The sequence below is a fragment of the Xyrauchen texanus genome, chromosome 27 (assembly GCF_025860055.1).
Source record: "Xyrauchen texanus isolate HMW12.3.18 chromosome 27, RBS_HiC_50CHRs, whole genome shotgun sequence".
Classification (NCBI taxonomy): domain Eukaryota; kingdom Metazoa; phylum Chordata; class Actinopteri; order Cypriniformes; family Catostomidae; genus Xyrauchen; species Xyrauchen texanus.
The window spans coordinates 37,931,914-37,956,448 of NC_068302.1; the positions used below are offsets into that span (position 1 = coordinate 37,931,914).

At 36.9% G+C, this 24,535-nt stretch overlaps 2 protein-coding genes across 2 annotated transcripts in view; one reads left to right on the forward strand and one right to left on the reverse strand.

Annotated features, from left to right (window-relative positions):
- The window catches only part of LOC127620794 (dedicator of cytokinesis protein 5-like), a 95,375-nt gene extending 77,964 nt beyond the window's left edge, over positions 1–17,411 (forward strand). The window contains exons 47-52 of the mRNA XM_052094043.1: positions 2,383–2,520; positions 3,801–3,967; positions 7,498–7,642; positions 7,866–8,016; positions 14,681–14,802; positions 14,930–17,411. Coding sequence (XP_051950003.1) covers positions 2,383–2,520; positions 3,801–3,967; positions 7,498–7,642; positions 7,866–8,016; positions 14,681–14,802; positions 14,930–15,031 — 825 coding nt within the window. The 3' untranslated portion in view covers positions 15,032–17,411. The remainder of the gene's footprint in view (positions 1–2,382; positions 2,521–3,800; positions 3,968–7,497; positions 7,643–7,865; positions 8,017–14,680; positions 14,803–14,929) is intronic.
- A 1,560-nt stretch (positions 17,412–18,971) lies between these two features.
- Positions 18,972–22,635, reverse strand: LOC127621404 (uncharacterized). The gene is made up of 2 exons (XM_052094974.1): positions 22,481–22,635; positions 18,972–20,362 (listed from the first exon to the last, which is right to left on the reverse strand). Exon 2 carries the CDS (start codon positions 20,325–20,327, stop codon positions 19,350–19,352), a length of 978 nt encoding a protein of 325 aa, XP_051950934.1. The 5' UTR covers positions 20,328–20,362; positions 22,481–22,635; the 3' UTR covers positions 18,972–19,349.
- Between the last annotated feature and the right edge of the window lie 1,900 nt (positions 22,636–24,535).

Consider the following 24,535-nt stretch of genomic DNA (forward strand, 5'->3'; position numbering starts at 1 on the left):
TATTGAGATCACAATTATTTAACATGAGTATTTATTAACTTTGGAAACATCATGTGTTTATTGAACTTTAAAAAAAACACTAATATGTTAATTATGGAAGAATGGTTTCAATTTCTTAAGTAATTCTTCAAGACTAATAAACGGTTAATAATAAAATAACATTAAAAACAACAATGAATAGAAATAGATTACAAATAAGGGAACAAAAAAAAAAATGAAGAAAAATTCAGTGCTTTTTTAACAGCTTTATAAGTTTTTAACAGCAGTAAATGATCAAGTATTCAAATAAACATTCAAAATTAAATGCAACATAAAACTACTACTGGTCTTCACTGTATGATTTTAAAACATTCAGTCATGAACTGAGTGTTTTCTTATTTTCTTATTATGGTTGTTTGTTATTATAGGCACACTAGACGGACACCAGACTAGACGGCAGCTGGTCTATTAGCTTTACACTTACAAATCCAACATTTTAATACAAATCAGCTTTTTTCTCTGCTGTTTACATTCACTTTAGACATCACTCTCTGTGTTTACATGAATACCTCACCAAGACGAGCATTTTGGTGGAATTTTGAAATGTATTTGACCGTTCAGGTGCGCACTAGCAGGAGCATTCTCGGGAACACATGCACGTTCAGCACACACACATACACCGCCTGTCAATCAAACTGTGCACAGTTAAGTGCTCTGGTTACTTTCAACAGTAGAATAGGAATATTAACTTACTAATTGTTTCTAATTCTGTAATTCTAATTATTAACGTTTAATTGACTGTAATTCTAATTCTAATTATTGACATTATTGATCAGTCTGCTTGTCTGGTCTGGCAAGTAAATCTTCTTTCACTTGCCCCTTCATAAACCAACCTGTCCCGGACAAGCGTTACTGTCGAGCCCTGATTAAATATTTAACATTCTCAGATAACGGTTTTTTCTTCTGCAGTATAGCTCCTAAAGTAAATGTACATTGTTTTAAAGGAGTTTTGAAATATATTATTATTCACTACGTCGTAAGCCATCACGTTATAATCTAGCTTCAGCAAACGCACGTGAGTGACAAGAATCCCCACTCCAGAGTGTGCATCAGCCGGGAAAAATGTAATCTCTTCCCTGGTCACTTCTCGCAACTCATAGACGTGGCACTGACCGCACAGAGAATTGCCAGTTTTGGAGTTTATTTTCATAACCCGCTTCCTTATTATTTGAACTTGAATAAAGGATGCTGTAAAGATATAACGCTGAGGTGTTTCATTGTGAAATCGTTTTATCTTATTTTCATAATCGTTGGAAGCCAAAATTGTAATTGAAAATAAAATTGTGTTAATCGCCCAGCCCTACTGTGACATCATGGGTAAAAATGTATTTAAAAAAAAATTGATTTTTAAAACAAAGTAATATTCAAATTATAATAATAATAATTTGCAGCATCACATGTTTTTGTTTTTGTTTAGTTTTTTCTTTACCAATTTAATGCATCTGAGGTGAAAAGAAGCATCAATAGTATGTAGTGTGTGTGTGTGTGTGTGTGTGTGTGTGTGTGTGTATATATGTGTGTGTGTGCGTGCATGCGTACGTCACACACACACATATATACACATACATACATATACATATATATATATACATACATACATACATACATACATACACACACACAAAGATCTCTGGAAAACTTCTTTTTGGTATAATGATTGCTAAACTGTTTATTAAATGTTGTCCCTGGGAAGCGATATCCTACATAGTTGTACTAGTTTCATATCTCTCATAGCACTCTGAGGTCTCTTTCTCCACAAGTGAAACTTTTTTTCTCAGCTTATATTATTATAAGGTACATTCAGTCAGTTATTATCTCAAAATCAACTCCTGGGTGATTCGAGACCCGATCACCCTATCTGGGAATAATTTGTGAAAATGAACAGCTGATTGTTCATTATCACCTACAGTTGTTTTTTGCTGGAGATTTAACTGAACGAATTGCTTATATACCACCTAACATTTTATAGAAGTGCCCTTTTTTTTTGGATGGAATAGTGAGTTAAATACTTAATAAATAATTTAGATTTTTGATTTTGGACTTGGACACAAACTAAAATATTATTAACAACAAATAAATGATAATCGTTACATTAAGTAACAAGTTAAAAACGAAATACTTATTTAAAAAATGCATGATTTGACTTTGAATTCTGGTTGGATGTTTGTAAAATAGCACACACACACACACACACACACACACACACACACACACACGTGACCACACATCAGTTTAATCCTTCATTAATGTGGCTCTTTGCACTGATGTACGTTGGTGCTGTCGTTCTACAAGTGTATCATTATTTAATGTCAGAAATGCTTTAATGTCTGCTACATGTGTTAGATCCCACTGCTTGATGAGGGGATACAGATCCATGGGGAGAAATCAACGGAGCAGCTCAAACCTCTGCACAACAGACTCGTGGCCTGCTTCCAGGATCTGCGTGCTAAAGTAGAGAAGCTCTATGGCGTCATTACCCTAGTGAGTCTGGAATTGAATGTGTCTGACAGATACAAATCTACAAAGGGTTTTGTGAGAACAGGGACGAGGTTTAGACACTTCTGGGGGGAAATTTTCCAGAATAATTAGTTCTGATCATTATCTAACAGTAACTTAGGAGGAGTTTTCAAAGGTTTGTTTTTTGGTGGATTTAGACCACATTGGGAGAAAGGAAAGGGCTTTATATGTGTGCTTTATGGGTTTAATTTGATCTGTGTCTGTGTGTCAGGTTTCTGCTATATTTACAGGTATTTTGTGTCCCCACAAAGGTAGTAAAGGTGAAAAACCTACATTTGAAAACCTAAGAGCGGGTTATAGGTTTATGTTGAAGTACTTTCTCCTAGTTTATTGTGCAGAGATAACTATAAGTAAGCCATTGTTAAGTTGAGAGTGTAAAGAGTATAAACTCTGTTGCTCTGTTTGAGTTGTCCGATATGTCAAGGTCTGACTCAACCAATGATGTGAGTGTGGGTTGTTTGCTTAAGTTATCTGTTTGCTAAGGCAAGCATCAATTTTGTGTTATTGCAAACCCCTAACCCTAAGTATTAGATATCGGCACATAACCCATCTATAACCCATAAACACCGATCAGCCACAACATTAAAACCACCTAGCTAATATTGTGTAGGTCCCCGTCGTGCTGGAAAAACAGCACCAACCCACATCTCAGAATAGCATTCAGAGATGCTGTTCTTCTCACCACAATTTACAGAGTAGTTATCCGAGTTACCGGAGACTTTGTCAGTTCAAACCACTCTGGCCATTCTCTGTTGACCTCTCTCATCAACAAGGTGTTCACAGAACTGCCGCTCACTAGATGTTTTTTGTTTTTGGCACCATTCTGAGTAAATTCTTGCGACTGTTGTGTGAAATCCCAAGAGATCAGCAGTTACAAAAATACTCAAACCAGGCCGTCTGGCACCAGCAAACATCCATGTGACTATCTGATCAGCTAATCGTGTGGCTGCAGTGCAGAATAGAATCTCAGAATGCTATTCTGAGATGTGGGTTGATGCTGTTTTGTCGGCACGAGAGGGACCTACACAATATTAGGCAGGTGGTTATAATGTTGTGGCTGATCGGTGTATATGTGAGATTATGTGGCTGACAAATTGGACAACCATTGTAGTCCTTATACAGGAACTTTAATGTACATTTTTTTAATCCCTTTTCTAAAAACTCGTTTGAAATTTCCAAGGCATGGTCTATGGCAGGTCCTCATCATGATATAAAAATAAATGTGTTTCTGTTTGTACCTTCAGCCCTGCTCCCTGACAGAAAAAAAGAAGAGTCGTGTGGGGTCAGTGGTGATGCCGTACATCATGTCTTCCACGCTCAGACGGATGTCCACCATCTCAAACGCCTCCTCTGGACACTCCAGCGGCTCGGGCTCCTCCGACGGGAACTCCTCTAGACCGGTCTCCCAGGCGTCAGTACTCACACAATTCTGTTCTCTTATTCTTAAAACGAATCTCTCTCTTTTCCGCAGCCCTCTGAATGCTAATTTGTCACAAGACACAATTCCACAGTGGCCATGGGAAGGTCACAGAATTATTCCTTTTCCAATTTAATTCTGTTTTCTGCTGGCAGACAAAATATGACTTTAATGCTGTTTCACCCCCAAATATAATTGGTTACTTTAGCTACTTGTTTAGTGAATTCTTGTTAAGTGCTTGATTACCACATTGGACAAAATAAAACTTATTTTAAAAATACAGCTTTAAATCTGAAAAAATAAAATACAAATCTGAGTTAAAATCAGGCATGGGTCATTTCCTGACAACTCTTTACTGCCCTCTAAATAAAAAAAAGTGGCAATAGCTCGAAATAATTATAAGAAATCTAATTTATGGAAGTGCAAAAACAAAAAGAGGCCGTATGCACTTTCGATACTTAAACTATTATGTATTTTATTTATTTATTTATTTATTTTTGTGTCATGCTATTTATAAGCGATAGATTGAGGAATACTAAAGAGGTGTGGGCACAACGGCAAAAAATGGATGAGGTACATGCTGTGGAATGAGGTCCCAGGTCTCTAAAGACCCGAGGTATGCATTTATGGGTTAAACTAGATTTCTACATTTTCAGAAGAAATTGTAAGTTGAGTTGTGCTTGCCGTTGCCATCCATGGTATCAACGCCATGATGCTGGGGGTGTTCTGGGTTGTTGCTATGGAGTTTCTAGTTGGTTGCTGGGGTGTTCTGGGTGGCTACTTAATACTAATTACTAAGTTCAGTCTATTAGCGTATATAATAAGCCAATTCTTCAGCCAAATTTGATTCAAAATGAGTAATTTACCACCCAGGATTATATCATTCTTTCTGTGCTATTGTCTCTTCTTGTTCTCTTAAACAATTGCTTTGAAGCTTTTTCTTTTTGTGAAATCATTATTATGATGAAATTATGCTGAGTTAGAAAGCACAAGACAAGTACAGTTTCCTTTTTCTTGTCTTCTCAGCCTGTGTTTGATGTCATTCAAGTGTGTGCTATGATTACTGTGAAAATGTTCTCGGTAAGATGCCTGTGTCAAGCTCTCAAATAGATGCTTTTCATACATCAAAAATAGTTAACCCAAAAAAACAAAATGTCTGTCTGTCTTTCTGGTCAGTCTTTTCCATGCAATTGCAATAAATAGGGATTGGGCCTCTCAAGCTGCGAAAAGGACACAACACAATGTAAAATGACCATTAAAGCTGTTCATAAGACTTGTGCACTATATTGCTATCCATGCTATATGATAGCTTTGTGCAAGAATCAGACTGAATTGTAAGTCTTTATTCACTGAAAATCTTCCCATCCGTTGCGCCCAAATCAATGGGCCACTGACCTCAAGAGCCGAATCATTCAGATCACAAATTATTCAGATCGGTTTTGTTATCTGGGTCGATTCTTTGAAACGATCTGACTAAAAAAAAGAATGTTTAATTTGTAAATCAGACATCTCAACTTCTCTCATGAGATCAAGGGTGGATGTCAAGATTTTCAGTGAATAGCAACTTAAAAATGTGTCTGTTCCTCGCATAAAATATTGTACGACTTTAGAAGACACGGGGGCCTAATAACAATCCTTTCTGTACTGGATTTTTTCATCACATATTTACTTTTTTTTATCTCATTAAAGTGTCATTTGAAAGTGTTTAGGCTGTGTTTAAATGAAGAATTTGTCAGTGTTTATGTTAAACCTTCTATATTATGGCCTTTTTCTATGTTATTCTGTCTTTAAGAAATTGTGTACTAAAAGTTCTTCTAATTTAAATGTAATGTTGCAAATTCATTTTGAAAAATCATCTTGGGCTCACTGACCTTCCTTTTATATTTGTATCTTAACATTTACATTTCTGTTCTTATTAGATGTTTTAATGCTGAAAAGACAATAAAGTGGGGGACAATGGAGGACAAAAATAATGAATATATAAATAAATAAATACATCCATATATTTGTGCATAAATAAATAATTAAATGTGTGAGGAGATGTACAAATAAATTCATGCAAAAATAATACAATATAAAATGGTTGGGGAAATGCAAAATTGAAAGTTGATTTTTATCTTTTTTTTATTCTTTAATTGTTCATTTATTTCTATAAGTAATTCCGTATTTATTTTTCCTTCATGCAACATCATGATTAAAGAAATGTAGAATTAAAAATCTTAATTAAAAAGAAATTACATTTGGCATTCCCTTTTAACATTTCCCCAACCATTTATTTGTTTTTTTTATTTATTTGTTTATTTTTATTTATATAATTATTTGAGGTACTTATGTATGCATAAATATGTAGATTTATTTATTTGTGTATTTATGTATTATTTTTGCAGGTTTAATTCTCCATAAAGGTCCTTCATACAATTCAAGTTGTTTAATACAATGGGAAATGTTTTGCCTGTTTTATCATCCACCAGGTGAAAATCGTATGTCTAAATGCTTAGAAAAGTAATAGCACGCCTCTCTTCAACAAGACACTTGCCCCTATAATTATTCCAATTTTGATCGCACTCTTCTGTGTGCTAATAATAATCCATCCATCCATCCATCTTCAACCGCTTATCCGAAGTCGGGTCGCGGGGGCAGCTGCTCCAGCAGGGGGCCCCAAACTTCCCTATCCCGAGCCACATTAACCAACTCTGACTGGGGGACCTCGAGGCGTTCCCAGGCCAGTGTGGAGATGTAATCTCTCCACCTAATCCTGGGTCTTCCCCGAGGCCTCCTCCCAGCTGGACGTGCCTGAAACACCTCCCTAGGGAGGCGGCCAGGGGGCATCCTTACCAGATGCCCAAACCACCTCAACTGACTCCTTTCGACGCAAAGGAGCAGCGGCTCTCCAGCTCCTCACCCTATCTCTAAGGGAGAAGCCCGCCACCCTTCTGAGGAAGCCCATTTCGGCTGCTTGTACTCGCTGACCTAGTTCTTTCGGTCATGACCCAAACTTCATGACCATAGGTGAGGGTAGGAACAAAATTGACGTAGATCGAGAGCTTGCCTTCGCTCAGCTCTTTCGGATAACGTGCGAGAGTGAGTGCAATACCGCCCCGCTGCCCCGATTCTCCGGCCAACCTCCCGCTCCATTGTCCCCTCACTCATGAACAAGACCCCGAGGTACTTCAACTCCTTCACTTGGGGCAAAACCTCATTCCCTACCTGGAGTACGCACTCCATCGGTTTCCTGCAGGAAACCGATGGAGTGCTAATAATAAATTTAAGCTAATTACTTTTTTATTCAATTTCACCAGTGCTAACACCTAAAAAAGTAAGCATACAACCCTGTCTCTGCACAATAAACTGGGATAGAAGAAAACATAACACGCATCACCTTCAAGAATAACGACATGCTATTGAAATTCTAGATTATGAATCTAATATATAACCAGAAAGCCATTGTACAAATACACAATACATACATGGAGGATTTGCTTCACAGGTGTGCAGGAGATGACAGGTGTCTCTTTCTCTTTCAGTTCACTGCTCTCCCGCGTGAGTGACAGCAGGGTGTCTGTTCTGTCTCGCTCAGAGGAAGATAATCGGATCAGTAAGAAAAACAGGAAGGAGTGGAGCATGAGCAGGTCGCAGGTCTTACCGGAGCGAGCTGCTGACAGAGACGAGGTGCCGAGAGCTTTTATACTTTTAAGCTGAGTGTTTTTCTGCATGGTTGTCAGTTAAAGGGATAGTTCACCCAAAAATAAAATGACTTTTTTTTATTATTAGATTTCAACATGAACACAGTTTCTTTTTGTAGATTTTTTTACATTTTTAAATGTGGATTAACGTAATATTATTTAGATATTATGATAAATCGTAATGGTTGTGTGTATTTGTATATGTGCAGATTCCTCCAGAGAAGCAGCCAAGGCCTAAGAGTCTGAATATAGGGGACCGGAGACTCACACTGTCACTTTTTCATGGAGAATCATCAATTCTAAGTTTACACAACCAACTCAGCCCTCTGCCCGCCTCACCACACACACCACGCAGCTCCAGTGAGTACACACACACACACACACACCTAAAGATCTGATATTTTTTATATATATATATATATATATATATATATATATATATATATATACTGAGTTGAAGTCAGAAGTTTACATACACTTAGGTTGAAAACATTTTTTTTTTACCACTCCAAGATGTAATATTAGCAAACTATAGTTTTGGCAAGTCGTTTAGGACATCTACTTTGTGCATGACACAAGTAATTTTTCCAACAATTTTTTAAATTTAATTGACTATATCATCGTTCCAGTGGGTCAGATGTTTACATAAACTAAGTAAACTGTGCCTTTTAAGCAGCTTGGCAAATTCCAGAAAATGATATCAAGCCTTTAGCCAAATAGACAATTATATTCTGATAGGAGGTGTACCTGTGGGTGTATTTTAAGGCCTACCTTCAAAATCAGTGCCTCTTTGCTTGACATCATGGTAAAATCAAAAGAAATCAGCCAAGAGCTCAGAAAACAAAATTGTGAACCTCCACAATTCTAGTTCATCCTTGGGAGCAATTTCCAAACACCTGAAGGTGCCTCATTCATCTGTACAAACAACAGTACGCAAGTATAAACACCATGAGACCACACAGCCATCATACCGCTCAGGAAGGAGATGCATTCTGTCTCCTAGAGATGAATGTAGCTTGGTGTGGAAAGTGCAAATTAATCCCTGAACAATAGCAATAGGACCTTGTGAAGATGCTGGAGGAAATAGGAAGACAAGTATCTATATCCACAGTAAGACGAGTCCTATATCGACATAACCTGAAAGGCTGCTCAGTAAGGAAGAAGCCACTGCTCCAAAACTAGCATAAAAAAGCCAGACTACAGTTTGCAAGTGCACATGGGGACAAAGATCTTACTTTTTGGAGAAATGTCCTCTGAAAGTGGGGCGGTATGCCTGCACTTCTAAAATGTACTCTACAGAGTACCGGCAGTTTTTCTTGTGTACCACCACTTGGAAGAGTCTCTCGGTACAATATAATGTCTTTAATGTAAGTCAGTGATATGATGCCGCCCACCAGCCACTTTTATCTGACCTTCCAAATTATTCTGATGAAATTGCGGTAAATATCTGCTCTTTGAGCAAAACTCAGCGGTGAGTTTAACAACACCCATCACCTGCAACAGCATCGGTGCCCGTCAAGCAGGGTGCTCCCTCTTGTTTGAACGAGCATTGTGACAGCCCAAATGCTTGTCTGCTTAAGTCTTTCAGCATGCATGTTTAGATGAGCGAAAGAAGAAATAGCTCCCATCCTGCACAAGTATTTTCTAATATAGCTTAGTTCTATTTATTTAACTTTTAAGCTTATAAAAGATGTTCATGGTAATCAAATAATAAATAGTGGTCGACCGATATATCGTAGAGGCTGATAAATCGGCCGATATTCAGACTTTTTTTTAATTATCGATAAATGTTCCTGTTTGGGCAAAAAAAAATATTTTTCTTGAGGGTGCCGAAAATCACCTGCTTGCATGTGAAGTGACTGAGTGACCTATTGTTTTACAACAATAATAGGCTGGTGTGCAACACAGTGTCATTTATACAGTCTGCATATCAGAGCCATAATGTTAAAGTGCTCATCTGTTTCATTCTCCCTCTCTCCTCAATAGGTCCCTGTAACTTTTAACTGTCTTGTCTAATGTTAAAAAGACAAATATCTATAAAACTAATATCATATACCATATGCAAATATGCCCAGATCTCGTTAAAACAGATTTAATAAACCTCACACAGCAGATCCAGCATCCTGTGGAGCGCTCCTAAATCTTCTGAATCACGTATTTTATCAGTCTCTCCTCAGCAATTCCCTGTCACCTTTAACTTTATTTTATAATCAATATAAAAAAATCAATAAACCTAATCTTAAAAAAATTAATCTTATCGTTTCCTCCCTTACCCGGTGAGACAGGGAGGCGAGTCCCCAGCTGTCAGTATCTAACTTCTTAGAGGGACAAGTGGTGTTCAGTCACGCGAGATGGAGCAATAACAGTTCTGTGATGCCCTTAGTTGTCCGGGGCTGCACGCGCACCACAATGGGTGGATCAGCGTGTGTCTACCCTGCGTCAAGAGGGACGGGTAACCCACTGAACCCCACTCATGACTGGGGATTGCAACTATTTCCCATCAACAAGGAATTACCAGTAAGCACGGGTCATAAGCTAGCGTTGATTAAGTCCCTGCCTTTTGTACACACTGCCTGTCACTACATCCGATTGGATGGTTTAGTGAGGTCCTTGGATCGACCCCGCCTGGCTCCTCACAGGCCTTGGCAGAGCGTCGAGAAGACGATCAAACTTGACTATCTTGAGGAATTAAAAGTCATAACATTTTAGTCGTAATTCTAAATCAATAGAACTTGTATTATATACCATTTTCAAATATGCAGATACCTTGTTTAAACGGATGTAATTCACGAACCTCCAGAGTTTCCTTCCTGTCGAGTGCTCAACTAATATCTTCCTCTTAAGCCGTTATTCCATCAGCCAGAATAAAAAACATCAGGATCAAAAGTTCCTCTCATTCACAAATCATTAAGGTCTGGCCTTTGACAATTCAAACAGGCAATCCAGGCTATTTAAACTGTCAGGAGACTGTTGCTCAAGCTGGATGCTTACAATCAGGGCTGGAATGGGAAGAGAAATCGGCCCTGGATTTTACATGGCAACTGGCCCAAAAGTTGTTGGGGGGGGGTCTGGGTGTTCGCTGTCCTTTCTGCATATCGCGGCGGCGTTTTGTGCTCCGTTCTGCATAACACGACGGCTCATTTTTGCTTATCGCGACCCATTTGGCACGTTTCGCAGCCGACCCACCGGCCCGCTTGGTTCTCCCGCTGGCCAGTCCGTCACCGATTGGCACCAAAGTGCATCGGCCCACCGAGAAAATGCCCGGTATGCCAGATTGCCAGTCCAGCCCTGCTTACGATGGAAGGGTGTGACTTCAAGGCTGCGCCGAAACCAGTAAAATGCTGCCTACAGAGGCTGTATATGGAGGTGGTTTTCAAACTGTTCATAGACCAGTTTCCTTCAGAGTTCCATTCAATCAAAACAGCTGTCAGTTAAGCCAACTGATTAGGCAGCAAGCTAGCAAGTCAGCTGCCTACTTCTTCGGATGTGGCCCAAGGTAAAAGCATGTCATGTGTGCTATAAGTAAATGTCTTATTTACTATCACTGTATGTACAGTTGGTTTATTTAAGTATTTTTGGAGTAAATGCGATTGCTAACATGGACATACCATCCTTGGTTGCTGGACTACATTACATTGTGCAATATATCAGCATTGTATCTGCCTATTGGCCACCCCGCTCTCTGGATGTCGGAATTGGCCATTAAAAAACCCCCACTAATAATATAGTCAACCACTAATAATAAGATCCCTAGTTTAAAAACAAAAGACACTTTTCTCCAAAACATGAACCAGCAATTTTTGGGTGAGTACATTTTATCACGTCTTATTCACTCAAATGTATTTATGCAAATTGCTTAGCTACTGGGTACAGTCAAAAATACAGACTTAAAAAAAGCTGTTGTGTCAGCAGTGATGTCAGCTCATATGCACAACCTTCACAAGAGGCAAAACCTTCAAAGAAAAGAAAATATATAGTAACATTTTCTTTTATTCTCCATTCTTTTCTGTAGTGCTTGTAAAAAGATTATGTGAATTTCCATTGAACTTGCCTATGCATATATCCTGACACTGTTTATTTCTACGTACAGATGTGTGTCAGCGTTCACAATCCTGAACATCATCAAATCTGTTTGTTCACCGTTTCTAATGATTATTATCTGCACAAGTATCTGACTTCTGTATGCAAATGAATGTGTGCAGGATAAGTAAGGCAAATTTTGCCCTCATTGAATGGGAGGATAATAAAAATTTGAAAAAGGGAAAACAGAGTTTTAAGCTAATTTGATTAAGCTATTTCTTCTTCAACCAGATCTCAAGAAGGACTTTTCAGCCAGACCTTAAACAATTTATTTATATACCTCTTTTAATGTAATTAAATACTATTTTCATGTAAATAAACACATTATTAACCGTTTTGTTTTTACGTTAACATGTTAGTTACAATTAAATTGTTAGTTAAGGTAAATAAATAGAAATATAAATAGAAACGGATAGAAACATTTGGCCCAGTTCAGTTTATAATTCCCCTAGATTATTTACTTATTTTTAAATAAACATATATTGCAAACAGTATACAGTCTCAGAGTATATTTTACAGAATCAGGTTTAATACTAACAAGAAGAGTATCTGGACTTTTTTTTCTTCCACTTCAAGCACTGATTGTGGCTGATCGGTGTATATAGTATATGGGGGTTTCTTCAACTTCTGCCATTTTCATGACCCAGGGGTTGACCTTTTCCTCTTTGTAATATCATCTTCATCTTCTTCTTCTTTTCTTTCTTTTTTGTGGTACTTTTCAAATGCCTTTTACGTAGAGATATTACTTTTTTAGCCTTGTCCCAAACCCAGACTTTCAATATTAATCTATGAAAAACCATTATAAAATACAAATGATTACATGTTTAAAACTATGATAATCTAAACAATAGTGAAATAAACATAATTTTTAAAATATTTATTGTGTGAATAATGTCTGTAATTTAAAAAAAGTTTTTTTTTTTTTTTACAATTATCCCACACTTGTGGCTACATTTACCCTACACCAAACAATTTTGCCCCAAATAAAGTTTTTTTTTTTTTTCGAAAGTTAGTTTGCTTGTTAATCAAGTCGACAAAAGTTCAGTGAAGAGCATTCAAGAGATTCAAAAAGTGTGAAAATGTTATTTAATTGTGCGTATTTGGGGTACATAAAATGTAAGCAATGAAATAGACCTTAGCAAGACAATAGAGTTGGCCATTTTATTCCAAAAAACAGTGTCATTTCCACCACAGCATTACATTAAACAACATACTGGAAATTATGGAAATGACACTGTGGTGGCATATGAAGGACAAAAATAATAAATACACAAATAAATAAATAAATCTGCATATTCATGCATAAATATCTAAATATGAAATGTATAAAGAGAGATACAAATAATTTTATAAATATATAATTGCTCTGATCAATGCAAAAATAATAAAAAATTAAAGCTGCAAGCAGCGATGAACTGATCTTTGCACCCTGGTGCACGTTGGGGCTGCTGTGCCAGAGGAATGTCACTCCAATTCTTTTAGCATTTTTTAGCACTTAAATGTTGTTAAGAGTGTATCACAGTGTAAAACATAGCATTTCCTGTTGCCAGTAGGTGGCGCTATGACTATAACTGAGGCTGGGACTATTATCAAACATGTGAAGTTTGGGGCAGATTGGACATTGTATGTATGAGTTATAACAACTTCCTGTTTCATGGTGAAACATAAAAATTTGTCAGACCGTCACAGCCTGTGCATTGAAAGCTCAAAAGCTTCGCAATTTAGCATCGCCTAAGGCCTTTAGATTAAATATCCAAATATGAAGTAGATTTGATGAAATCTCTAGGAGGAGTTTGTTAAATTATGAGGCCTGGAAATTGCAAAAACTGAGCAAAAATTGAAGAGAAAAATCTAAATAGTTGACATCCTTGAATTTAGGGCATGGGTCCAAGAGACTTTTTTGTATGTATTGGCATGTTACATATGTGTACCGATTTTCATACGTGTAGGTGAAACGTAGTGTCAAGCGCACATCGTTGAATGTTTGTAGGTGGCGCTATTGAGCCATTTTGCCACACCTAATTCTGAAACACATAGCAGATTTACATTTTCACCACTTCTGTTGCATGTGCAAAGTGTCATGTGTTTTAGAGTATGTTTAGGCCCTCAAAAATGCGATTCATCCTAGAAGAACAGAAGGGTCCGCGCACCATCGGTGCTGGTGCCCTACTAAAACAAATAAATGGTTGGGGAAATGCAAAAATATTAAAGGAAATGCAAAATTTAAAGTTGTATTTTAATTCTATTTCTCTATATTTCTTTAATCATGCATGTTGCATGAAGGAAAAATAAATACATATACATATAAATACATAATAAAAAAAATAGATGAATGATGATCAAAGAATAAAAGAAAATATACAAATCAACAATCAATTTTGCATTTCATAAACTAGTATTCCGATCACATCACGACAAGCTCCAAAATTACTCGAATGCACCATAAAAGGATCATAAAAGCAATAAATAAAAAAAAAAGACAAATTCCAATTTTTCCAAAGCATGCATCATTTTTGTGTGAGGAACAGACACAAATTGCAGTTGTAAACACTATTATTTTTGCATTATTTGGTGCATTTATTTATTTAATTACTTGTATATCTCCTCACACATTTAATTATTTATATAGTTAATTATACACAAATATATTAATTTATTTATATATTCATTTATTTATATTTTTGCAGTTTTTGTCCTCCATAGTGGAGTCTTCATGACTCTCAGAAAAAAATTACAAAGATTACATAAATCTTTTGTGATGAATATTCATGCACTCACTGTAAATTTTATCAAGACTTTTAATTTCTAGAAAGCCACAAAATGCTAAAAGTGTCCAAAGTTTAAGAAACACCCCTATATAATCTATATATAATATAAAGAAATGAATAAAACTCAAAATGATAAAGAAATATAAAATAATGAAATGTTGATTATTCTCCCTTAGGTTATACATGTCTTCCAAACGAGAGTGACTACAGCATGCCTGACATCAGAAGCACCCCTCCTCCCAGGCCCCCCAAGAAACACCCCCATGATAGCGAGAATGTGTACAACTCTACCTCCGAGGTAAGAGGGAATTTGTATGCTTTAGTTGACCAGTATGTCCACATAATGCCAATATCGAGGGTTAATCGATAAGAGTAAATATGGTAAATATGGTAAATATAATTTTCCTCTTTTATTTAATCTGTAGTTGACACCTCCGTTACCAATGAAAGTTGAAAACAAGCCACCGCCTCCCCCACCCAAAACACGCAAGTCCATGTTTTCCAACTATGAGAGCAATCCACAATAAAGACACTCTGATTCTCCTCTGGTCCAGAACAGATTCCAGCAGTACCCATGTCTCAAATCTTTGTGATTTACAAGGGTTTGGTTTATGGAGAAACGGTACTTGTTCCTCCTTTTGAAAGTTCTGATCTGAGAGTTTATTGTTCTCATCATGTATATCTGGGTGTACTAATTAAATATGATAATTCATTTTTGTAGCAAAACTGCTGTCTCACCATGATATGACATCATTTCTCTTCATGTGTGGAAATAAACCTCTAGTGGGTATTTATTCTTCTCTGCTGGGCAGAAAGTTGACCAAACGTTTGTTTGTTGAATGTTAACATTGGCCTCACTTCCATTGGACAGCATTAGTTTATCCAAATCTGTATTTGTGCCTTATAAATAGAGATATTTAAAGTTATTGTGGCTACTGAAGCAAGAAATGTAATGCTTTTACTTCCATGCACATATTCACTTTGCACATCACTCATAATGGAGTTGTCAACACTCAAGCGCCTTAAATATGATCTAGGTACAGCATGGTTAAGTTCTGCTTTCTGCAAGGGTACATTTCAGTTTGGAACTACATTATACTTTGAAACAGTCTAGACGATCTTAGTTCCAATTAGTCTTACTTAAAGTTTGCTTTTTAAATTACCTCAAGTCTAAATGTCACATTTCATAGTGCGTGCACTGTATGGAAAGCATATACTGTATTTTCTTTCCCTTTATTTGATGTGTTAGAACTACAACTGCACATTCAGATATGTTAAATTACTGTTTGTATTGTTTTTGAATGGAACACTCCAGTTGTGAATTTGTTGGTTTGTACATGACAGGATCTGCACAGTTACAGTTCACATGTTAACAACTACTGTACATTGGGTTTGTCAGTTTTGAACATAGTTCTGTATTAAACCATGAAATTATCAGAACAAATGTGATACTTCTAGAAAAAAACAGAACAATGTTTTTAAAAGGGATTGCAGGTGTAAATGTTGGAGTCTTTACAGAATTATTTAAACTTGAAATTGTATTGTGAGGTTTATATTAATGTTTTTTTTTTAAACAAAAATAGAATCTGTAAGTATTCTTGCCTACATCGATCATTCAAAATCTGAACAATTTGTTTTCTTTTTTATTCAGTATAGTAAATGAATCTGTTTTTAAGAGCGTTGTTGTTTAGTTTTCCCATCAGAGTGGGGTGTTTCTGGCAAGGATAAACCAGTGATACCCAATGAAAAACAACCAATCCAAAATGGTGTTAATTATTTACTTCAATTTAAATAAAAGTGCCAAAACAAATGCTGAATAAAACTGTTTACTAGTGTTTCAACAATAGAGAATAAAGGTTTTATTGTCATTCATTTTCAGTAAATGAACTTTTTTTTTTTATGTAAATTTTGTTGGAAAACGGAAATAAACTGGATAATTAAAAAATACATGCAGATTATATTTTAAACAATCAGAACTGTTGCTTAGATTTTCTATAAAATTTCTAGCATTTGTGGATAAAATCAGTTAATTAAATTTGCTGAAAAAGTTTAAACTGTATAAAGTTCTCAGCTAACGTAATCACTTTGGTTATACTTACCCTAAATGAGTTTTCTTAACTTAATAGATAAACATACATGAATTATACTGGGAATCTACACATTTTTGTGTTAAAATACTTTTTTGGGTCACTGTGTATTTTCTACCTGTATTTAAAGAGATTTAATTTAATTTTAATATGGTTTATTAAAACTGTCTCTGTAGCTCTTTCAAAACATTGCTATTTGTTTGGGTATCTCCACAAGCCTAACATGTCAAATTCTAACTCAACCAATAGCGTGACTGGGCATGACTGCCTATTTGTTCGACCAATGGCAGATGGAGGGAGTGATTGGGAAAACCTGTATGAAATCAGTCATTAATTTTGCAATTCCATGTGGTGGCACAAAAATGACACCTTCACCTTTAAATTGTTATACCCTCCTTGAGTGTCTCTGGCCCCTGGCTGTTAGGTAATAACTGGTCATCTAAGTGAGTTTACTGTGCCTAAGGATGACATTGTACTCTTGACATCTGTTCTTTTATTGGACTGAAATGGAGGTCTTGGGTGCGAGTCGACACAGCGGCAGATCAAAGCTTGTTTCCGATCCTCCAGCTAGAGATTAGAGAGTGAGTTTTTTCTCCTGCGAACAGATCTTTCTGTTTGAAATGTACACTTTTCTCTGTTGTGATGTGTGATATATATGAGCCGATCAAAGTCAAGGATCCTCGAGATCAGAATGCGGCCATGGCTCTGTGAAGTGTTAAAAACAAATATCCTTTCTGAATTCATTTTTAATTCCTATGTAGTGAGGTGCAAATATCTGAGAACATATTGAAAAGAGTTAAGACTATCAAGAAGTTTTCAGGGTTACACCACGTGACATGAACCAAATGTGCCTTTTCATATAAATGTCAAAATATTGGATATTTTAAAACTTCACACGCAGTCACGAGGGTCTAAAGGGTTCGTCTCTGTTTATGTTTTATTTTTCCTAACATAATAAATTGCTGCCTACAGTACATGTTGTTTACACCATATGACTACAGTAGACAAAAGTTTTTAAAAAATGTATCATATTATAAATCACATTTGTGTGAACTGCTAATGTTTAAAATAAATATTAATAAAAGATTACTCTGCACTACTTAAGCAAATTTATTTTTTCAGGAATTTCAGCTTTTAATGTCACTTTGATTTTTTTTAACTATCTCTAAACAGTTACACCACGACACTTTTTAATTTAAACCACAAGAAAACAAATATAACAATTAATTTAAACTCAGTAATTGAAAACATGTTCATCAAAAAGAGCTATATTGAATTAATTGTTTGGTTTGAATAGCTTTTTAAATGTATTTTTCAATAATTAAAGATCAGAATTTTTTATTTTTTTTATAATAATCTAAAAACATCATGTGTAGATCTCACAGTGAAATTGGAAATAGTGGGTTGAATTTTCTTTAGCTAAAATCGATCTGTGCTAGCCAAATTTCGAAACAATGCCCTTAGTGGCCAAAGAGGGAAGTGTTGTTGGGTGTATGGGCACGTGTGAGCTCCATTTTCTAAATGTAATGTCCACAGAGAGGACAACAAAAGTTTTTTTTTTTTCCCAGCTGTACAGGCTGTAATACAAATGCATATTGTATAAATGGTAACCCCAAACCTAAACCTAACCATCTGTGGAGTAAAAATGTAATGTTAGAATGAAAAATGCAACCTCCGTATCATGCTTGTCATGGATTATGCAAATGCAATTACTTCCTGGTTTCAACACGGTATCTGAAACCTGTGTCTCCAACATTGCTGACGCAACATGTTTCTGCTCGTGCCACTATAAGGTAAACACACTGGAGACGATGCAAAAATGTCTGATGGGAGATGGTGCTTGTCAGTATGGTGGCACAATGTGTTCCAAGATCTCTTGGAAACAACATACGACTTCCTGTGCGATCATGTTGGTTAGTTTAATATTTTGTTCTTTAATGCAATGTCATGTGTTCAAATACCATTCTTTGGGGGGGCCACTGTATATGAAAATGTTAAAAATGAGAAAAAGTATGTTTCAGGCAAAATACAATGGCATGAACAAATTAATTGGAGGAAAAATTATTTTGATTCTAGGGCGTACGGTTCAAAAGTTATCAGCAAAAACAGAAGTGTAACTTTGACTGTTGGTAGTTCTAGTGGGTTTGAGTGACTCCACCCAAAATTGCCATTTGGAAGTTTGATACCCTCCCCAATTAATGTGCCAAATTTCACAAGTTTTTACCATATGGTTCTATGGGCTGCCATAGACTCCCATTGGTGTGATAGGCAACATAACATTAATAATTCCAACAATTGGTACCCATGCATCTTCAGTGCTTTGCTAATAATAACCACTGCAGTGCATTATGCAAACATTTATTGAAAGGTTTTCTAACTTTACATAAAAAAATAAGAGAATTTGATTGCACTTCATGTATACAGTTGCACTAATAAAAGAAGTTGAGCATGTGTAAACCAACAAAGAAGTTTTTAGACAGAAAAGGCAAAGAAACAAACGCCTTTAGTAATTTAAAACTTCAAGGACAAACAGAGACTAGAATGAAACACTATTATGATATAACATCAAATACTTAGACGTTAAAGATTGAGAGTCATAGAAATACCCAAAACTTTTAATTAGAAGGGGTTTGCCACTTGCAGTGCTTTTTGTTATAAAACTACTATCTTGCTGGAAGAACGGAAGCAAAATCGCTACACAACTACATCATTTATTTCAAGTACCATACTTGCAAAAACAATCTTGCTGCACTCCGTGTCAGTGACCGTGGCTGTTTTCATGTGGTTCTGTTTTGACCTCTGTGACCTTCATACCACTCAAAACTGGGTACTCATCTAGAAAGAGGTTATAGGACGCGATCAGCTCCTTCCAGCAGCTTTTCTTACCATAAATCAGCACAAACGCAGTGACTGTGGTGTAGATGCTAGAGAAGAGAATGGTTAACGTGACTGTGTTCTGTCGCTTGAGCACCACCGTAAACTGTGTAAAGAGATCCACAGCCAAAAAACAAAGGAACATGGCCTCCAGGGTGATGGTCATTTTGATCACTCGCAATTGTGTGCCCAGTTTGGGCCCATGGCTGCCGTTAGTGCTGGCCTTCATGTGTTGAAGATGTTTGGCCAGGTGGTACAAGATTGAAATGCAGCATTTGACCATCACGATGCCGGGAACGATGTCGGAGATGACAACGTAGTAGAAGATGTAGACAAGGCCACTGTGATCAGTGGGCATGAGGGAACCACAATCACTAATTTCGTCAGTGGTGCCGTTGTAGTAGGTCATAACAGTCAGCAAGGGAACACAATTGGCAAAGCCGCTCACGACAATAACTGCAGAGACTATGTGAACGTGCTTGACAATGGCTTCCTGGATGCGCGTATAGCAGTGAACGGGCTGCACCACCAGTTTAGTGCTGTAGTAGAAGGTCAGGAACGCCATGGTCCAAATGACGATGAGCTTCAAGCTGAAGGTGATCACCAGCAGGACAGTCGCTAAAATGTTAAATTTGCACTCCGGGTCTATCTTGTCCATGGTCTGCCATAAGTAGCTGGATATTTGCTGTGTGATGCTCGCCACAGCGAAGACAGTGATGATGAAGTCGGCGGGGTTCAGCTTGTGATTCTTCCTGTAACTTTTCTGGTTCACCAGCATTAGGTACATGTTGAAGAATATGGTGAAGATCCCCAGGAAGCCAGTAAACAGCCAGAAGATGACTTTGTCCCCAGCTGAGAGCATGATTGCTCTTCCGTCTTAATGAGGTTCTTGCGTTTCTAAAGAAATGGTGACACGATATTGAATATGAAAAATTGTTATCACAAAATAAAACAAATAATTTTATCTATTAAATTTGTCCACTTAATAGCTCAACCAAAAATTACAATTATGTATGCCATGTCCACACTGGAACAGCATTTTCCTCCACCAAAAACCAAGGCTTTTGAAAAAGCTCTCTAGTACTTCGGGTCAGCCCCTCCTACAGGTGAAACAGATGACTGCTTAGGATCCTTATGTGCATGGGGGGCCCCGTGAAGGCTCAAATACGTGCAAAGTAAATGAGTAAGTCATAAGATTAAGAAACATTTATGACTTTTATTTTGAAGTTCTCCACAGTTCAATTGTTTCTATCCCGCACACACACAAGAAATTGTGTGGACCTGATCATTTAACAAATGTGGGTAGTTGAAATTGAATTGTCAAAAAGCATTGTCAGCAGTGTCCTATTTTATAAAATCTATCTAAAACTTTTTTAAACAGCATTTTCTTGTTTTGTGTAACTTTAATGGGTAATACTTAAGGTTGTATTTGTTAACTACATTAGCTAACATGAACTCGCAATAAACATTACTTAATAATCTTAATTAATTTCTACGTAAACTAGTCATACATTTTTAACAGGACACATGGCCGACCCTGAATTGGGCTAATCAGCCAGGAGGGGATAGAGTCGAGGCAGAGGTGCCAGTTGGACACGCTATTTGTCAAAAAAACGGGGGGGCCCATTTTCATGATTTTGCCAAATGGAAAACAATGAAGTTAGGAAATGGGGCAGTACAGTGGCTCAGTGGGTAGTACTGTTGCCTCACAGCAAGAAGGTCCTGGATTCGAGTCCCGGCTCAACTAGGGCCTTTCTGTTTGGAGTTTGCATGTTCTCCCCGTGGGTTTCCTCTGGTTTCACACACATGTCCAAAAACATAAACTCTAAATTGCCCCGTATGTGTGTGAGAGTCCCCCAGCCACTGGGTGTTGCATCAGGAAGGGCATCTGGTGTAAAACTTGTCAAATCAAATATGTATTTGTGGACTATCAGGAAGCGGACTCAGCACCTATGCGGGATAAACACTAGGAAAGAGAGAATGATGTTAGGAAACGGAACACTCAGATGTATCAATGTGAAAGTGACATCATTTTCATATTTGGGTGAGCTATTAAGTGGCAAAAACTATATACTGTAGGTAATCGATAAAATAATAATAATAATAATTATATATATATATATAATGTAATATATGTATAACTATTTTCATATGAAAAAGAAATTCTGTGGAAAAAAAGAAGATTCATGCTTTTTCCCAAACAACAACATTCATAGTTGTTCATTGTGCCACGTCTGTTAAGTAGGGCTGGGTAAAAATATAGATTTTCAGATTAAACGTAATCTTCAATTGAACATTATTAATTCTTAAAATTCTTAGATTGATATTATCTTTTACATTAAGGTTTTGTTCAGTTTTGGTTGTGTTGATTATTAAATCTGTTAAATAAATAGCAATATAAATGCATAGTTTAGGCTGTTTTGTTAATTTTTTAAATTAATTTTATATGTAAACAAAGTGGACATTATAACTGAAATGTACCCAATATGAATCCGAATCAAATCCTATCAAAATCCAAACAATCAAATTGAGAGCTTGTGAATCAGAATTGAATCAAATCGGGAAATCTGTATCAATACCCAGCCCTACTGTTAAGCAAAAAATAATAAAAATGCACCATAAAAATCATTTAAATTTAAGTCTGTATTCGCTGGTGTGGAAAAATATCCTTGCATTAGGATTCTTCAAAATTCTGGCTTTGTGTTACATGGAAAAAATAACAGTATATGGGTTTAGAAAGAAATGAGGGTGAATAAATAATGAAAAAAATAACAAATCATCGGAGTTGTCAACTTTAATTTTATATCTCTACTTTTACAGTACTACTATATAAACATTTGTTTCATTTCTCCAAAAGAATTTTAAGAGAAACATCTGAGACAAAGTTCAAAGAAAAGAGAGCATATTTAAGTCTCCTGAGCAATGAAAGAGCAATACTTTGATGTCCAGATAGTAACATTTCTAAAAGAAAGTTTCATATAAAAGTTTCAATTCTTTCACATAAGATTGCAGTACCTTGCTTTGGTGTTCTCAAATATTTTTCCTCATGTTCACTGGGCCCCAGCTCCTCTTGCATTTAAAGGATAGAAATAACAGACAATGGTCTTCTGTCAGTACTGCAGACTACATTTTATCTTCCGAAAATTTGACAAGGAGCAAATTAAAACAGAATTGCTGTGGTTGGCACTGAATGCTGCTGACAACCAATGACTGACTTTTATACATAGATTATGAAATCAAATTTGATTTGATTTTCATACACTGACCGTAACCATATTTAAAGCAGATTTAGGGTATATGCATGTTTAGTCATTCTAACCACGATCCAGAACATGTAGTAGACCCATATATGGCATGAAAATGGGTTTTGGTTTTTACATACAGATACACACCTATACAGACACACGTGCACATGTGCACAATTACTGTATATAAATAAAAGTGCAGCTTGATGGACTGGTGAGTTGATTATGTTCTCAGAGGTTAGAACATTTCAATGTTCCCTCAACAAGTCTCATAGCTTTCTTATAAACAGCTTTATTTACTAAAAATGGAAACATACTTGCAAGGGTGGATCTAAGGGGGGCCAGGGGTCTGGCTCCCCAAGTGATCCCCCCCCACCCCCAAATTTGGTAGTGGTAGAATGGTTACAGTGGTTAACTTATTTTCCTTAACACTTTTATTTAAATTTTTTATACAATAATTTTACAATGAACAATGTTAACAAGATGGCTCCTGTCCCAAAGGAACCCAAATTTACAGGACATAATGACTACAGACCTGTCGCTCTGACATCTGTGGTCATGAAGTCATTTGAGAGACTAGTGTTGGCCTACCTGAAGGACATCACTGGACCCATTCTAGATCCCCTTCAATTTGCTTATCGTGCAAACAGAACTATGGATGATGCAGTCAGGTTGACTCGGCTGGCTCACTGGTGTAGTCAAAACAACCTGGAGCTGAACACGCTCAAAATGGTGGAGATGATTGTGGACTTTAGGAAAAACACCCCAACATTGACCGCGCTCACCATTCTAAACAACACTGTGGCAGCAGTGAAGCCATTCAGGTTCCTGGGCATTACCATCTCACAGGACCAGGAGTGGTAGACACACATTGACACACATCGCCAGCTGTGGAATTTCAACCTGCCAAAGGCGCTACTGATACGGTTCTACTCAGCAGTCATTGAGTCGGTCCTCTACACTTCAGTAACTGTCTGGTTTGGTGCAGCTACGAAATCAGATATCAGAAGACTATTTCAGACTGCTGAGAGGATTATTGGTTGCCCTTTGCTCTCCCTTCATGAACTATACACTTCCAGAGTTAGGAAAAGGGCTGGGAATATCACTCTGGACCCCATTCATCATGCCCACTACCTATTTGAACTGTTGAGCACCAGAACTGTCAGGCACAGGAACAGTTTTTTCCCTCAGGCTATCCATCTCATGAACAGCTAAAACTGCCCCCTTGAGCAATAATAATGTGCAATACACAACTTAAGTCTATTTATATTTTTCCAACACACCATACCTCTTCTGCCATTACATTCCCTTGATTGTGTATATAGCAGATTCATATTTGTATATCGTACATATGTATATATACACTCACCTAAAGGATTATTAGGAACACCATACTAATCCTGTGTTTGACCCCCTTTCGCCTTCAGAACTGCCTTAATTCTATGTGGCATTGATTCAACAAGGTGCTGAAAGCATTCTTTAGAAATGTTGGCACATATTGATATGATAGCATCTTGCAGTTGATGGAGATTTGTGGGATGCACATCTAGGGCACGAAGCTCCCGTTCCACCACATCCCAAAGATGCTCTATTGGGTTGAGATCTGGTGACTGTGGGGGCCATTTTAGTACAGTGAACTCATTGTCATGTTCAAGAAACCAATTTGAAATGATTCGAGCTTTGTGACATGGTGCATTATCCTGCTGGAAGTAGCCATCAGAGGATGGGTACATGGTGGCCATAAAGGGATGGATATGGTCAGAAACAATGCTCAGGTAGGCCGTGGCATTTAAACGATGCCCAATTGGCACTAAGGGGCCTAAAG

Excerpts from the sequence above, each read along its gene's own strand:
- LOC127621404 (XM_052094974.1), bottom strand. The coding sequence starts at position 20,327 with ATGCTCTCAGCTGGGGACAAAGTCATCTTCTGGCTGTTTACTGGCTTC.